The sequence below is a fragment of the Oryx dammah genome, unplaced genomic scaffold, assembly GCF_014754425.2.
Source record: "Oryx dammah isolate SB20612 unplaced genomic scaffold, SCBI_Odam_1.1 HiC_scaffold_3, whole genome shotgun sequence".
In the NCBI taxonomy this organism is placed as follows: domain Eukaryota; kingdom Metazoa; phylum Chordata; class Mammalia; order Artiodactyla; family Bovidae; genus Oryx; species Oryx dammah.
The window spans coordinates 14,958,343-14,975,316 of NW_024070187.1; the positions used below are offsets into that span (position 1 = coordinate 14,958,343).

The window sequence follows — 16,974 nt, forward strand, 5'->3', positions numbered from 1 at the left end:
CTATTTCCCATGAAGTGATGGGACCAGATGCCATGATCTTCGTTTTCTGAATGTTGAGCTTTAAGCAAACTTTTTCACTCTTCTCTTTCACATTCATCAAGAGGCTCTTTAGTTCTTCAATTTCTGCCATAAGGTTGGTGTGATCTGCGTAACTGAGGTTATTGATATTTCTCCCAGCAATTTTGATTCCAGCTTGTGCTTCTTCCAGCCCATAATGTACTCTCATAACGTACTCTGCATAGAAGTTAAATAAGCAGGGTGACAATATACAGCCTTGATGTACTCCTTTTCCTATTTGGAACCAGTCTGTTGTTCCATGTCCAGTTCTAACTGTTGCTTCCTGACCTGCATACAGATTTCTCAATAGTCAGGTCAGGTGGTCTGGTATTCCCATCACTTTCAGAATTTTCCACAGTTTATTGTGATCCACACGGCCAAAGGCTTTGGCATAGTCAGTAAAGCAGAAATAGATGTTTTCCTGGAACTCTCTTGCTTTTTCCATGATCCAGAGGATGTTGGCAATTTGATCTCTGGTTCTTCTGCCTTTTCTAAAACCAGCTTCAACATCTGGAAGTTCATGGTTCACATACCGTTGAAGCCTGGCTTGGAGAATGTTGAGCATTACTTTACTAGCATGTGAGATGAGTGCAGTTGTGCGGTAGTTTGAGCATTCTTTGGCATTGCCTTTCTTTGGGATTGGAATGAAAACTGGCCTTTTCCAGTCCTGTGGCCACTGCTGAGTTTTCCCAGTTTGCTGGCATATTGAGAGCAGCACTTTCACAGCATCATCTTTTAGGATTTGAAATAGCTCAAGTGGAATTCCATCACCTCTATTAGCTTTGTTTGTAACAACGCTTCCTAAGCCTTGCTTGACTTCACACTCCCCGTGAGTGACCACACCATCATGGTTATCTAGATAATTAAGACCTTTTTTGTACAGTTCTTTTATGTATTCTTGCCACCTCTTCTTAATCTCTTCTTCTGTTAGGTCCTTGCTGTTTCTGTCCTTTATTGTGCTCATTTTTGCATGAAATGTTCCCTTGGTATCTCTAATTTTCTTGAAGAGATCCCTAGTCTTTGCCATTCTGTTGTTTTCCTCTATTTCTTTGCACTGATCACTGAGGAAACCTTTCTTATCTCTCCTTGCTATTCTTTGGAATGCTGCATTCAGATGAGTATATATTTCATTTTCTCCTTTGCTTTTCACTTCTCTTCTTTTCACAGCTATTTGTAAGTTCTCCTCAGACAGCCATTTTGCATTTTTGCATTTCTTTTTCTTGGGAATAGTCTTGATTCCTGTCTCCTGTACAATGTCAGAAATCTTTGTCCAGAGTTTATCAAGCACTCTATCTATCAGATCTAGTCCCTTGAATCTATTTGTCACTTCCACTGTATAATCGCAAGGGATTTTATTTAGGTCATATCTGAATGGTCTCGTGGTTTTCCCTACTTTCTTCAATTTAAGTCTGAATTTGTCAATAAGGAGTTCATGATCTCAGCCACAGTCAGCTCCCAGTCTTGTTTTTGCTGACTGTATAGAGCTTCTCCATCTTTGGCTGCAAAGAATATAATCAACCTGATTACAGTATTGACCATCTGGTGATGTCCGTGTGTAGAATATCTCTCGTGTTGTTGAAAGAGGGTGTTTGCTACGACCAGTGGGTTCTCTTGACAAAACTCTATTAGTCTTTGCCCTGCTTCATTCCATACTCCAAGGCCAAATTTGCCTGTTACTCCAGGTGTTTCTTGACTTCCTACTTTTGCATTCCAGTCCCCTATAATGAAAAGGACATCTTTTTTTGGGTGTTAGTATAGACTTGGATTACTGTGATATTGAATGGTTTGCCTTGGAAATGAACAGAGATTATTCTGTCATTTTTGAGATTGCATCCAAGTACTGCAGTTTGGACTCTTTTGTTGATTAGGATGGCTACTTCATTTCCCCAAAGGATTCTTGTCCATAGGAGTAGATATAATGGTCATCAGCGTTAAATTCACCCATTCCAGTCCGTTTCAGTTCTCTGATTCCTAAAAGGTTGACTTTTACTCTTGCCATCTCCAGCTTAACCACTTCCAATTTGCCTTGATTCATAGACCTAACATTCCAGGTTCCTATGCAATATTGCTCTTTACAGCATTGGACCAGGATAAAGGAGCAGTGACTCCACAAGAGACTGACCCAGAATTGCCCGTGAGTGGCCAGTAGTCTCCGGTGGAGACATGGGTAGCCTGGTGCAGGTTTGGGGGCACCGAGCGTAGCAGCACATGCATAGCATCTTTTGAAGGAGGTCACCATTCCCTTCATTACCTCCACCATAGTTTCTGAAAGTGAAGTCGCTCAGTCGTGTCCGACTCTTTGCGACCCCATGGACTGTAGCCTACCAGGCTCCTCTGTCCATAGGATTTTCCAGGCAAGAGTACTGGAGTGGGTTGCCATCTCTTTCTCCAGGAGATCTTCCCCACCCAGGGATCAAACCCAGGTCTCCTGCATTGTAGACAGATGCTTTACTTTCTGAGTCAAGGCCCCAGGTAAATAGCAGGGAGGGAACACAGCTCCACCCATCAACCGAAAATTGGGTTAAAGGTTTACAAAGCATGTTGATGGGTGGAGCTGTGTTCCCTCCCTGCTATTTACCTGGGGCCTTGACTCAGAAAGTAAAGCATCTGTCTCTACAATGCAGGATACCTGGGTTTGATCCCTGGGTGGGGAAGATCTCCTGGAGAAAGAGATGGCAACCCACTCCAGTATGCTTGCCTGGAAAATCCTATGGACAGAGGAGCCTTGTAGGCTACAGTCCATCGGGTCAAAAGGAGTCAGACGCATTGAAACCATAATCACAGAAAACTAGTCAATCTAACCACATGGACCATAACCTTGTCTAATTCAATGAAACTAAGCCATGCCATGTGGGGCCACCCAGAACGGGCGGGTCATGGTGGAGAGATCTGACAGAAAGTGGTCCACTGGAGAAGGGAATGGCAAACCACTTCAGTATTCTTGCCTTGAGAACCCCATGAACAGTATGAAAAGGCAAAATGATAGGATACTGAAAGAGGAACTCCCCAGGTCGGTAGGTGCCCAATATGCTACTGGAGATCAGTGGAGAAATAAATCCTGAAAGAATGAAGGGATGCAGCCAAAGCAAAAACAATACCCAGTTGTGGATGTGACTGGTGATAGAAGCAAGGTCCGATGCTGTAAAGAGCAATGTTGCATAGGAACCTGGAATGTTAGGTCCATGAATCAAGGCAAATTTGAAGTGGTCAAACAAGAGATGGCAAGAGTGAATGTCGACAGTCTAGGAATCAGTGAACTAAAATGGACTGGAATGGGTGAATTTAACTCAGATGACCATTATATCTACTACTGTCAGCAGAAATCCCTTAGAAGAAATGGAGTAGCCATCATGGTCAACAAAAGAGTCTGAAATGCAGTACTTGGATGCAATCTCAAAAATGACAGAATGATCTCTGTTCATTTCCAAGGCAAACCATTCAAAATCACAGTTATCCAAGTCTATGCCCCAACCAGTAATGCTGAAGAAGCTGAAGTTGAACAGTTCTACGAAGACCTTCAAGACCTTTTAGAACTAACACCCAAAAAAGATGTCCTTTTCATTATAGGGGACTGGAATGCAAAAGTAGGAAGTCAAGAAACACCTGGAGTAACAGGCAAATTTGGCCTTGGAACACGGAATGAAGCAGGGCAAAGTCAAATAGAGTTCTGCCAAGAGAATGCACTGGTCATAGCAAACACCCTGTTCCAACAACACAAGAGAAGACTCTACACATGGACATCACCAGATGGTCAACACCGAAATCAGATTGATTATATTCTTTGTAGCCAAAGATGGAGAAGCTCTATACAGTCAGCAAAAACAAGACTGGGAGCTGACTGTGGCTGAGATCATGAACTCCTATTGCCAAATTCAGACTTAAATTGAAGAAAGTAGGGAAAACCACTAGACCAGATATGACCTAAATCAAATCCCTTATGATTATACAGTGGAAGGGAGAAATAGATTTAAGGGACTAGATCTGATAGATAGAGTGCCTCATGAACTATGGACGGAGGTTTGTGACATGTACTATGGACCTTGTCCAGAAGACAGAGATCAAGACTATCCCCATGGAAAAGAAATGCAAAAAAGCAAAATGGCTGTCTGGGGAGGCCTTACAAATAGCTGTGAAAAGAAGAGAAGCGAAAAAGCAAAAGAGAAAAGGAAAGATATGAGCATCTGAATGCAGAGTTCCAAACAGTAGCAAGGAGAGATAAGAAAGCCTTCCTCAGTGATCAGTGCAAAGAAATAGAGGAAAACAACAGAATGGTAAAGACTAGAGATCCCAAGAAAATCAGAGATACAAAGGGAACATTTCATGCAAAGATGGGCTTGATAAAGGACAAATGGTATGGACCTAACAGAAGCAGAAGATATAAAGAAGAGGTGGCAAGAATACACGGAAGAACTGTACAAAAAAGATCTTCAAAACCAAGATAATCATGGTGGTGTGGTCACTCATCTAGAGCCAGACATCCTAGAATGTGAAGTCAAGTGGGCCTTAGAAAGCGTCACTACAAACAAGGCTAGTGGAGGTGATGGAATTCCAGTTGAGCTATTTGAAATCCTGAAAGATGATGCTGTGAAAGTGCTGCACTCAATATGCCAGCAAATTGGGAAAACTCAGCAGTGGCCACAGGACTGGAAAAGGTCAGTTTTCATTCCAATCCCAAAGAAAGGCAATGCCAAAGAATGCTCAAACTACCACGCAATTGCACTCATCTCATACGCAGGAGCCAGTCGCTGGACTGGTTTCCCCCGTGTCTCTCTCTCTCTCTTTTTCCCTTCTCTTTGCCTTAATTTCAGGCTGAATTTCCATCTGGGGCACGGAGGCTCACCAAGTCTACTTACTTGCCCTGGCTGTTAAGACCCGCATGAAAGGGAGCCTAAGGCGAGGCACCCTTAGATATTCAAGCGAGCGCTGGTGGCCCAACGTAGATGGTGCAAATTCCTTGTCTGGAATTTTATTGGTCTTCCGCGTAATCCAAGCTATTCAGCCCTCTTCCTCCACTTAATCTTCCTACTACACTATTTCTTCCTAATCTAATCTTATATTAATAAGTAAATAAGTCTTTCCTCGCCGACTATGTCCACCGTTCGAATTCCCTGGATCCACCAGGGCTGGACCCCGGCAATCACCGACTTGATGGACGTGAGTCTGAGTGGACCCCGGGAGATGGTGATGGACAGGGAGGCCTGGTGTGCTGCAATTCATGGGGTCGCAAAGAGTCGGACACGACTGAGCTACTAAACTGAACTGTACCGGGAGTTGGTGATGGACAGATTATGAACAAGCCTGGCGTGCTGCAGTTCATGGAGGTGCAAAGAGTCAGACCTGACTGAGCGACTGAACTGAAGCATGGCCCTGCCCATCAGAACAAGACTCAGTTTCTCCCTCAGTCAGTCTCTCCCATCAGGAAACTTCCATAAGCCTCTTATCTTTCTCCATCAGAGGGCAGAGAGAGTTAAAACCACAGTCACAGAAAATTAACCAATCTGACCACATGGAACACAGCCTTGTCTAACTCAATGAAACCATGAGCCAAGCTGTGTAGGGCCACCCAAGATGGACAGGTCATGGTGGAGAATTCTGACAAAATGTGGTCCACTGGAGAAGGGAATGGCAAATCACTTCACTATTCTTGCCTTGAGAACCCTATGAACAATATGAAAAGTATTAAGTACCTACAGTTAAAGGTTGTGCTGTGTGATTGTGCATTTAAGAGTGCATTTAGTAAACAAGAGTCTGTACCATCTAGAAATTTCCAGTTATCTGATGATAAAACAGTGCAGTGTTACCATTATACCCAGATGTGGAGACCTGTCAGAATATGAGGTATTATTGGATTACTGTTGAAGTTTTTGGGAAGTCATCTATCCACATTAAATAGTAAGTGGACCTGCAGCAAGTCGTTATTCATCTTGACTGTAATTGAAACTTTACCAAAGAGATAACAGGATGGAAATACAGTTTTAATCCACTTAAATCACCCTTTTGGCTAAAGAAAAATTTTCTTCTAGCAAAATGGAAAAATCATAACATTCAACTATGAATGATTAATTTTTACTCAGTTAATGCTTCCTCATGTGACTCCTTCTCTTAATAGAACCCTAAACTAACTTCTAAATTAACTCAAAGCATTATTTCACATTTTTATTTTTTGTGTATTTACTCATTTTTACTACAATTTTTAAAGTTTATACTCCTTTTACAGTTATTGCAAAACATTGGTTGTATTTCCCATTTGTCAAATACAACCTTGTAGCCTGTCTTACATCCAACAGTTGATTTCTTCTTCTCTCCCACCTTTATACTACCCCTCTGCTTCCTTTCCCCACTGCTAACCAGTAGTGCTCTATATCTGTGAGACTGCTTCATTTTTCTCATATTCATTACTTTGTTGTATTTTTTAGATTCCTTCTATAAGTAATATCATACAGCATTCTTTCTTATCTGTCTCATTTCGCTTAGCATAATGGCCTTCCAAGTCCGTCCATTGTTGCCAAAACATTATTTAAATTTCACCGCAGTGGAAGATTTATGTAGGATACAATAAGTAACTTGGTTTTTATTATACTATTTATACTCAGTTCCTGTGATTGACTGGGGGCTTCCCAGGTGGCTCTAGTGGTAAAGAACCTGCCTGTCAATGTAGGAGACATTAAGAGATGTGGGTTCAATCCCTGGGTCAGGAAGATCCCCTGGAAAACTAGCAATCACCACTAGTGGAGAAGGGCATGGCAGCCCACTCCAGTATTCTTGCCTGGAAAATCCCCATAGACAGCAGAGCCTGGCGGGCTACAGTCCATTGTGTCACAGAGAGTCAGAGACGACTGAAGCAATGGCACTCATTATTGACTGCCTGGGACCCAGATAGAGCCTAGACAATTGATTTTTGTTTACCTGCATGCTTGATCACAGCCATTTCAATTTTTGGTAGTTGTGACCAATATGTGTAAATGCAGCCATGTAACCCTGAACAACCAATGTCATCAGCATGCCCCACCTCATTTCCTTTTCTGTAGAACATTTGTCCCTCACAGTTCTCAAATTCTGCATGTTTATATTGATCAGCTTGGTTGCTCTAGCTGTGGAATTTAAGATTCTTAAAGAGATCTTTAGTAAACATGTGAAAAAGGGAACAGCCCTGACCAGGAACGTAGCAGTACCTTAGGACTAATTCTCATTCTAGAACTGAAGAAATTTGAGGAAAGACTACAGAGGGAAGACTTGAATTCTTTGGTTAGTTCTTCAAGGCACATTATTTTCCCCTTAGATTAGAATGATGGGATCATATAGACATTCTTTAACTTGGTTCATAATTGTGAGTAATATAATTAATGTAACTATACCTGAACTTGGAATTAGAGTGAATGAGCAAGAGAAAGAATAATAAATTGTTGAAAGGAAGAGTTTTCAGTGATACATATAGTGAATTTGTTCTGAAGAGGATTTGGATCAAAGACTTCCCAGAAAATGTGGTAGTTGAAACAAAGGTGTAGAGATTCCTCTTCATCTTTTCACAAACAGCGTGCCACAAAGTTACACAACAGCCTTGTAGTTCTGTAAAGGTGTTTAAGGAATTCTTATAACAGCAGATAAACTCTTCTTACCATAGGACTGAGGCTACTTAATCTCTAAGTCAGTCTCCTTGGCCATAACATGAAGAAAATGTTTTACCTACATTTAAGGATGACAGGGAAGCCTGGCATGCTGCAATTCATGGGGTCGCAAAGAGTTGGACACGACTGAGCGACTGAACTGAAGAGAATTAAATACCAAAGCTTTTTAGCACTATCTCTACCCCCAGGAATCACTCCTTAAATCATAATACTATGATTATTGTCACTTATCATTACCTTGAATTTACAAAAGAATATATGCTTTTGCTTATGACTGCTGCTGCTACTGCTGCTAAGTTGCTTCAGTCATGTCCGACCCTGTGTGACCCCATAGACGGTAGCCCACCAGGCTCGCCCATCCCTGGGATTCTCCAGGCAAGAACACTGGAGTGGGTTACCATTTCCTTCTCCAGTGCATGAAAGTGAAAAGTGAAAGTGAAGTCGCTCAGTCGTGCCCGACTCTTAGCGACCCCATGGACTGCAGCCCACCAGGCTCCTCCGTCCATGGGATTTTCTAGGCAAGAGTACTGGAGTGGGTTGCCATTGCCTTCTCCGTGCAGACTACTGTCTACATTAACTTAATAAATTTTGTTTTTCTTGAGTGAATCCTTATGTGCACATAAGTAGAGATAGTGATTCTGATTTTTAAAGTAATGCCATATACTTTCAAAGTTCAAAGGAGTAAAACAATAAATGTATTTATGGCCAAAACTGCTTTATTCTTCAAATGTTCAATAGTTAAGTTTCCATAAAATTGTTTCACATTTCCGCTTCTCTTTGAAATACAGAAATAGTCTCTTTCTTTCTGGAGGAAGAAAATGGATCTTTTTTTTTTTTCTAAATATTTTATTCTTTAGTTACTAAGACATTAACTAGGAAAGGGAAAGTGAAAATGTGAAACTGTTAGATGTTGAGTTGTGTCTAACTCCTTATGACCCCATGGACTGTAGTCTGCCAGGTTCCTCTGTCCCTGGAATTCTCCAGGCAAGAATACTGGAGTGATTCCCTTCTCCAGGGGATCTTCTCAACCCAGGGATCGAACCTGGCTCTCCCACATTGCAGGCAGATTCTTTTCCATCTGAGCCACCAACTGTTAATTTACTCAGTGTTCTCTGAGCTTCCATGTGCCTGAGTACATTAATTATATTTTCTCTTATCAGAAAATTCAGTCATGATCATTCAATAAATATTTATTAAGCACTAGTCTGTGCCAGGTCTTAATGTTTCCAAGAGTTTGTGACACTTGGTGAAAGTGATTTATTTAAATCTATTTACCAGTTGATTTCAGAAATCACCACTTTATTTGGTGGTGTTCACCAAGTCAGTCACTTGCAATCACTGGAAGAAGAGTGATGCTGTGTGAACAATAAGATCTCGCATGAGTCAGCAATTCGTGGCAGTTGTTGGGGAAAAAATACAAAACCCTTTACAAGTAATGCTCTTTGGGTGAATGCATTTTTCTTTTTGTATTACATCTCAGAACTTATTTTTCAGCCCTTGAGTGAGGAGTACCCATTTTAAAAGAAACATTGCTTTATCATATCAGAAAGTACTCAGTTGTTTCAGTTATTTATAATACATGACCTCTGTTACTTTCTATTGAATTGTACTCTGCGAAAACTTTGTGTTTTTGTTCTTTATGGCATTAGCGATACTATTGTTCACTTCTCCTTGGTACACTAATAAATGTGCAGGACATGCAGATTCTATTCTATTTATCTAGACCTTCCTGACTAAAAGTCCACCTAAACCTAACAAAAAGAAAAAAGGACTCATAAGATCCTGTGTTCCATCATTTTTTTAATTACTCTCCTTTCATCTCTCCATTATTTTTTCTTTTTTATCTTTCTTATTTCTGAAATTTCATTTATTTTTCTGAAAATTTTTTAGACTTGTTAAAAATTACCACTTTTAGATTTTCATTAAAAATAACAGTGTAACAACTAGGACCTGTTGTATAGCCCATGGAACTCTACTCAGTGTTCTGTACCAGCCTGGATGAGAGGGAGATTTGGAGGAGAATGGATACATGTGTATATATGGCTGAGTCCCTTTGCTGTTCACCTGAAACTGCCACAAGATTGTTACTAAAAAAAAATAATTTATTTTGTTAATACAAAATAAAAAGTTTAAAGTTTGAAAACTAATCAGCTTACTAATATATGAGGAAGCCAATTAAAAATTATTATGTTATTTGACATAACTCAAATGAAGATGGACTTTAGCTAAAAATTTCCTATGGATTCTTATATAATTTAGTAGTAAAAATGGGTGAAGTTCTGTTTGATTCAACTGTTCTTAAAACTTAATTGATTCTCTTGAGTTTGCCTTTTGATTTAGAGTGCCTGAGCTCTTGGTTGTTTTCCTAATTTCATACATTATGTTGATAAAACACTCTTCAAAAACAAACAAGTTCTTTAAAAGTGTTTGTTGGTGGGTAGGTATTTCCTGAAATGTGAGGGGGTTTTGTGGTTTTTTTTTTTTTACTTTATTTTTTAATTGAAAGATAATTGCTTTGCAGAATTTTGTTGTTTTTAAACCTCAGCGTGAATCAGCCATAGGTATACAGCCCCTCCCTCTTGAACCTCCCTCCCATCTCCCTCCCCATTCTACCCTTCGAGGTTGATACAGAGCCCCTGTTTGTGTTTCCTGAGATAAACAGCAAATTCCTGTTGGCTATCTATTTTACATTTGGTAATATAAGTTTCCATATTACTCTCTCCATAATCTCACCCTCTCCTCCCCTCTCCCCATGTCCATAAGTCTGTTCTCTATGTCTGTTTCTTCATTGCTGCTCTGCAAATAAATTCTTCGGTACCATCTTTCTAGATTCTGTATATATACGTTAGTATATGATATCTCTTTCTCTTTCTGACTTACTTCACTCTGTATAATAGGCTCTAGGTTCATCCACCTCATTAGAACTGACTCAAATGTGTTCCTTTTTATGGCTGAGTAATATTCCATTGTGTATATGTACCAAAACTTCTTTATCCATTCATCTGTCGATGGACATCTAGGTTGCTTCCGTGTTCTAGCTATTGTAAACAGTGCTGGAATGAACAATGGGATACATGTGCCTTTTTCAATATTGATTTCCTCAGGGTATATGCCTAGGAGTGGGATTGCTGGGTCACATGGTGGTTTTATTCCCAGTTTTTTAAGGAATCTCCATACCATCATGCATAGTGGCTGTATCAATCTACATTCCCACCAACAGTGCCGAGTGTTCCCTTTTCTCCACCCCCTTTCTAGCATTTATTGTTTGTAGACTTTTGATGATGGCCATTCTGACCAATGAGAGGTGATATCTCATTGTAGTTTTGATTCACATTTCTCTAATAATAAGCAATGTTTAACATCTTTTCATGTGTTTGTTAGCCATCTGTATGTCTTCCTTGGAGAAATGTCTGTCTAGGTCTTTTCCCACTTTTTGATTAGGTTGTTTATTTTTCTGGTATTGAGTTGTATGACTGCTTGTATACTTTGGAAATTAATCCTTTGTCAGTTGTTTCATTTGCTATTATTTTCTCCCATTCTGAGGGTTGTCCTCACCTTGCTTATAGTTTCCTTTGATGTGCAAAAGCTTTTAAGTTTAATCTTGTTTACTTTTGTTTTTATTTCCATTACTCTAGGAGGTGAGTCATAGAGGGTCTTGCTTTGTGTCATCCAGTGTTCTGCCTATGTTTTCTCTAAGTTTTATAGTTTCTGGTCTTTCATTTAGGTCTTTAATCCATTTTGAGTTTGTCTTTGTGTACGGTGTTAGGAAGCATTCTAATTTCATTCTTTTACATGTAGCTGTCCAGTTTTCCCAGCACCACTTATGGAAAAGGCTGTCTTTGCCACATTTTATATTCTTGCCTCCTTTGTCAAAAATAAGGTACGCATAGGTTCAGTACAGTTCACTCACTCAGTCGTGTCCAACTCTTAGCGACCCCATGGACTGTAGCATGCCAGGCCTCCCTATCCATCACCAACTCCTGGAGTTTATTCAAACACATGTCCATTGAGTTGGTGATGCCATCCAGCCATATCATCCTCTGTCATCCCCTTCTCCTCCCACCTTCAATCTTTCCCAGCATCAGGGTCTTTTCAAATGAGTCAGCTCTTCACATCAGGTGGCCAAAGTATTGGAGTTTCAGCTTCAGCATCAGTCCTTCCAATGAACACCCAGGATTGATCTGCTTTAGGATGGACTGGCTGGATCTCCTTGCAGTCCAAGGGACTCTCAAGGGTCTTCTCCAACACCACAGTTCAAAAGCATCAATTCTTCAGTGCTCAGCTTTCTTTATAGTCCAACTCTCTCATCCATATGTGACTAATGGAAAAACCATAGCTTTAACCAGAAGGACCTTTGTTGGCAAAGTAATGAGTTTATTCTGGGCTTTCATCTTTTTCCATTGGTCTATATTTCTGTTTTTGTGCCAGTACCATACTGTCTTGATAACTGTAGCTTTTTAGTATAATCTGAAGTCAGGAAGGTTGATTCCTCCAGCTCCATTCTTCTTTCTCAAGACTGTTTTGGCCATTTGGGGTCTTTTGTGTTTCCATATGAATTGTGAAATTTTTTGTTCTAATTCTGTGAAAAATGCCATTGGTAATTTGATAGGGATTGCCCTGAATCTGCAGATTGCATTTGGTAGTGTAGTCATTTTCACAATATTGATTTTTCCTACCCAAGAACATGGAATATCTCTCCATCTGTTTATGTCATCTTTGATTTCTTTCATCAGTGTCTTACAATTTTCTGCATACAGTTCTTTTGTCTCCTTAGGTAAGTTTATTCCTATATATTTTATTATTTTTGTTACAATGGTGAATGGGATTGATTCCTTAATTTTTCTTTCTGATATTTCATTGTTAGTATATAGGGATGCAAGTGATTTCTGTGTATTGATTTTATATCCTGAGACTTTGCCGACTAGATCTAGTAATTATCTGATACTACCATTAGGGTTTTCTGTGTATAGTATCTTGTCGTCAGCAAACAGTGAGAGCTTTACTTTTTCTTTTCCAATCTGGATTCCTTTTATTTCTTTTTCTTCTCTAACTGCTGTAGCTAGGACTTCCAAAACTATGTTGAATAATAGTGGTGAAAGTGGCACCCTTGTCTTGTTCCTAATCTTATAGGGAATGCTTTCAGTTTTTTCCGTTGAGAATGTTTGCTATGGGCTTATCTTATATGGCCTTTATTATGTTGAGGTTTGTTTCCTTCTTTGCCCATTTTTTTGAAGAGTTTTAATCATAAATGGGTGCTGAAGACCCTTTGTTCCATCATTTTTTAAAAAATCTCCTTTCATCTCTCCATTCTTAATACTGCCTCAGTTCTGTTTGTTTCCTAGACTATTTTAAAGCAAATCCAAGACACATAATTTCACCCATAAATATTAACTGATAACTTTTAAAATTATGACTGATAACTTTCTGATTTTATGAAAGATTTTTTTAAACATCTGTTCAAATAAGGGTCCCCAAAAGTTCAACATGTTATATTTAATTATGTCTCTCAAGTTGCTTTTAATATAAAACAGCCCTAGATTTTGATTTCTTACCACTGACATTTTGAAGAAAGTCAGCCAGCTGTCCTACAGAATGTCCTGGGCTTCGCAGCTGGCTCAGTGATAAAGAATCTGCTTGCCAAGATGGAGACGCAGGCTCAATCCTTGGGTGGGGAAGATCCCCTGGAAAAGGAAATGGCAATTCACTCCAGTATTCTTGCCTGGATAATCCCATGGACAGAGGAGCCTGGCAGGCTGTTGTCCACAGGGTTGTAAAGAGTTGGACACAATTTAGCAACTAAATACCAACAGAATGTTTCAGTTTGGCTTTATCCCCTATCTTTCCTATAAGCAGGTAGAAAAATCGGATATTTGCAGAGATTCAACCTCAAGGTTTTAGGCCACTGTACTGTAAGAAGTTCTGTGTTCTTCCTATTGCATTGTATGATGTCTGACGATTAGGCTTATTATTAATGATTATACTGACATTTAATACCTGCCTCCCCTGGTGAAGATGTCAGGAATCTATCTTTCAGGAGCCGTAATTCATGTAGCTTCATTTTAGTGTTTTAAATCATGAAGTGTTTCTCAAATCATTTTTTTAGTATCATTAGTCTTTTAGGAAGATGCCATTTTTAAAGGCTTTCTTGTCCTAGGACACAGGTCTGTCACCTAGTTTTTCTATTTCCAACAAAATGATCCTTTTCAATTAATCTATCGAAATTGTCCAACAAACTCTGAAAATCAGTTCTCTTGGTAAAAATGTTTCTCTTTGTACCTCAGTACCATGTTGATGAAATGTTTAGAGTTACAGAGTCCCCCAAGAAAATACATCTATCCTGACATGAGTTAATCTGGATGGCCTACTTTATCAGGGGAGGAGTCACTAGCCACCATGTTGCCAAATGGACTCACGTTTCTCTCTTCCGGGAACGGGGCACATTCCCAAGGGTATATTTTCAGTGCTGCTTAAAGACCTTTATTTGATAAGATTTTGTTTTTCTGTTTGTTCCCAGGAAGAAATCTTTCCTGTTTTCCGCTCTGTATGCTGCCTTTGTCTTCGGTGGTCGGCACCTAATGAACAAGCGGGCGAAGTTTGAACTGAGGAAGCCTCTAGTGCTCTGGTCTCTGACCCTCGCAGTCTTCAGGTAGGTTGTGTTTTTTTTTGTTTTTGTTTTTCATTTTCCAAATAAAATCCATCTATTTCATCAGATTAGCTAAAAGACAACCACGTTTAATCCTGCATCTCATATTTTTTGTCATTAAGGATGTAAAATAGCACCACCTCCCAAGGGAAAGGCTTCATGCAGTCAAGCTTGCCACGCTCTCCTCATTTTGAGAACCCTCAGGCCACCTCCTCTCTTGTCCAAACTGTTCATGCAGTAACTCCGTTTATGTCTTAGGACTATAAGCAGTACATCAGTTCCATTCTTTGGCGTATAAATATAGATGTAGGGGTAAATGGAAAGCTGCAGCAATAAACTGTGGAAGTGTATGGTGGTGTTCAGATGGGGTGGGCATACTCTTACGGACTGGTACATAGTCAAAAATGGCTTTCGGGCATTTGATGAGACACTGGACCAGAGAATGCTTCTGTCCCATATCCCCAAAGCATCCTCCACCTGAACTGACTCACAGGCATATGCTTATGCATTCAGGTCTTAACTTTGTGTCAGACAAAAGTCGTCATAGAGGCTGGTCAGGATCAGGTCTGGTCTCTCCAGGAGTATCTGCCAGCCAACATGCAGACACACTCCTGGAACCCTGAAGGAGCATTCCCTAGCTTTGTAACATTTGGTGATTTGACAATCATAAGATGAATTAACACACAGCTGGTATCCAAACAGGTGCCAGCACTTACCTACAGTGCTAACAAAGGCACCTATTCCTTTTGTGTTTTGCTTGTCAAAACCAGCACATTGATAACTGGCCTTGGGGGCGGGTAGGGAAGCAGATATAAATATGCTACAGAATAAAAACCTATTCTTTCTAATATATAGGAGTATTTCTACTTTTCTTGTATTACATATTAACAGTTCTACTTCTTCTGTGGTTCAGTAGTAAAGAATCTGCTTGCAATGCAGGAGCCACAGTAGACACTGGCTTCGATCCCTGGGTTGGGAAGATCCCCTGGAGGAGGGCATGGCAACCCACTCCAGTATTCTTGCCTGGAGAATTCCATGGACAGAGGAGCCTGGTGGGCTATAATCCATGGGGTCACAAAGAGTCGGACATGACTGAAGTGACTTAGCATGCACCACTAACGAGAAACACGTGGAATCATTAAAAGCCTCATTAGTCACTTAAGGCTTTTTAAAGACGATCAGGCAGGAAGAGAATTTTCACAAACTCTGATCTGTACATTTCCGTCAAGCTGGCTCCCTGCATCTGAAACACTGATGTGCTTGCTACTGCAGGCACTCTTTATTTTGGTGCATTTCATAAGGCGTGTGAGATACTTGTGATTTGAACCTATCACTAAAGACTCCTTCCATTTCATATGTATCAGGTCCTAATTCTCTAATACAAAGCAGCATTTTTATTTTTATTTACATTGAAGGTTCACAGAATCTGCCTTAAGTACTTTGATATTTGAGGGGAAATTTATCTTGATGATGCCTTTCAGCATTTTACAGATCTTTCAACATCCCCTGAACCTTTATCTTCTGTTTTTTTAAACGTAGCACATATAAGAGGGAAGAAGAAAGTCCAGGGACCCCCACACACCTGTTCTCCTGCTTAAACAGTTATCAACACTCTTTCCTCTGTGGACCCCCACACACCTGTTCTCCTGTTTAAACAGTTATCAACACTGCTTCGTCTGTGTTCCCACTAACTTCTCCCATGACCCAAATTATTGGGAACTATTACAGACTCAATTATTTCTGAATGAAAGGATACCATTTCTAAAAGTTAAGTAGTCTTACTAGACTGGTCAGTGTCGTTATCTCACCTAAATTAGTAATAATTCTTTCTTACTGAGTGTTCCATTTTCTCCAGTTGTTTCAAATTTTTTTTTTTGTACAATTTATTTTTAAGAATTTTGACCCAAAGGACTTACGCACACTGCTGCTGCTGCTAAGTCGCTTCAGTCGTGTCCGACTCTGTACAACCCCATAGACAGCAGCCCACCAGGCTCCCCCGTCCCTGGGATTCTCTGTATATAAAATAGTCAACTGATAAGGACCTAAAAAAAAAGTAAAGAATCCTTACCCAAACGGGTCCACACTTTCCCATTAGTTGATTTAACTTAGAGGTTTTGTCTTTCCTTCCACTTCCAATCCATTCTTCGGATAATCCAAATTGTTTCTCTTTTAGAGTTTCCCCCAGACAGGATGTTACTGATTATATTCTTCTGAAACCCTGTATTATTTGTTAGTCAACAGAGGTAGAAATTTTTATATTTAGATTTGATAGGACTTCTTATAAGAAGTTAGTGAAACAAAAGCAAGGATAAATACTTGATTCTTTACTCATATTTAGCAGTTTCAAAAACATTAATTTGATTACTTAGCATGTGAATAATAATGGGTGTTTTTAAGTATCATTATGAACTTACAGAATAACACTTTTTTACATGTCAGTGAGTGTGAGGTGAATTTGGATATGATGTATTATAGTCCAATGCTATTATTCTTTTTGATGCTAAGTTAACCCATGTTTGTCCAGAGGGAGCTCCTGAATCCTTTCCCCATCCTGAGTAGTGCTCATAGCTTGATTTTGTGTATGTGTGTGTATTTTGGGGTGTGTGTGTGATTGGGGGAGGGGGTGGGGATGACAAGCTGTCCCAGGCC

At 39.9% G+C, this 16,974-nt stretch overlaps 1 protein-coding gene across 2 annotated transcripts in view; it reads left to right on the forward strand.

Annotated features, from left to right (window-relative positions):
• Window positions 1-16,974, forward strand: part of ELOVL6 (ELOVL fatty acid elongase 6) — a 148,636-nt gene that overhangs the window by 82,006 nt on the left and 49,656 nt on the right. For both annotated transcript variants that reach the window (XM_040237469.1, XM_040237470.1), the window contains one exon: window positions 14,197-14,328. In XM_040237469.1, coding sequence (XP_040093403.1) covers window positions 14,197-14,328 — 132 coding nt within the window. The remainder of the gene's footprint in view (window positions 1-14,196; window positions 14,329-16,974) is intronic.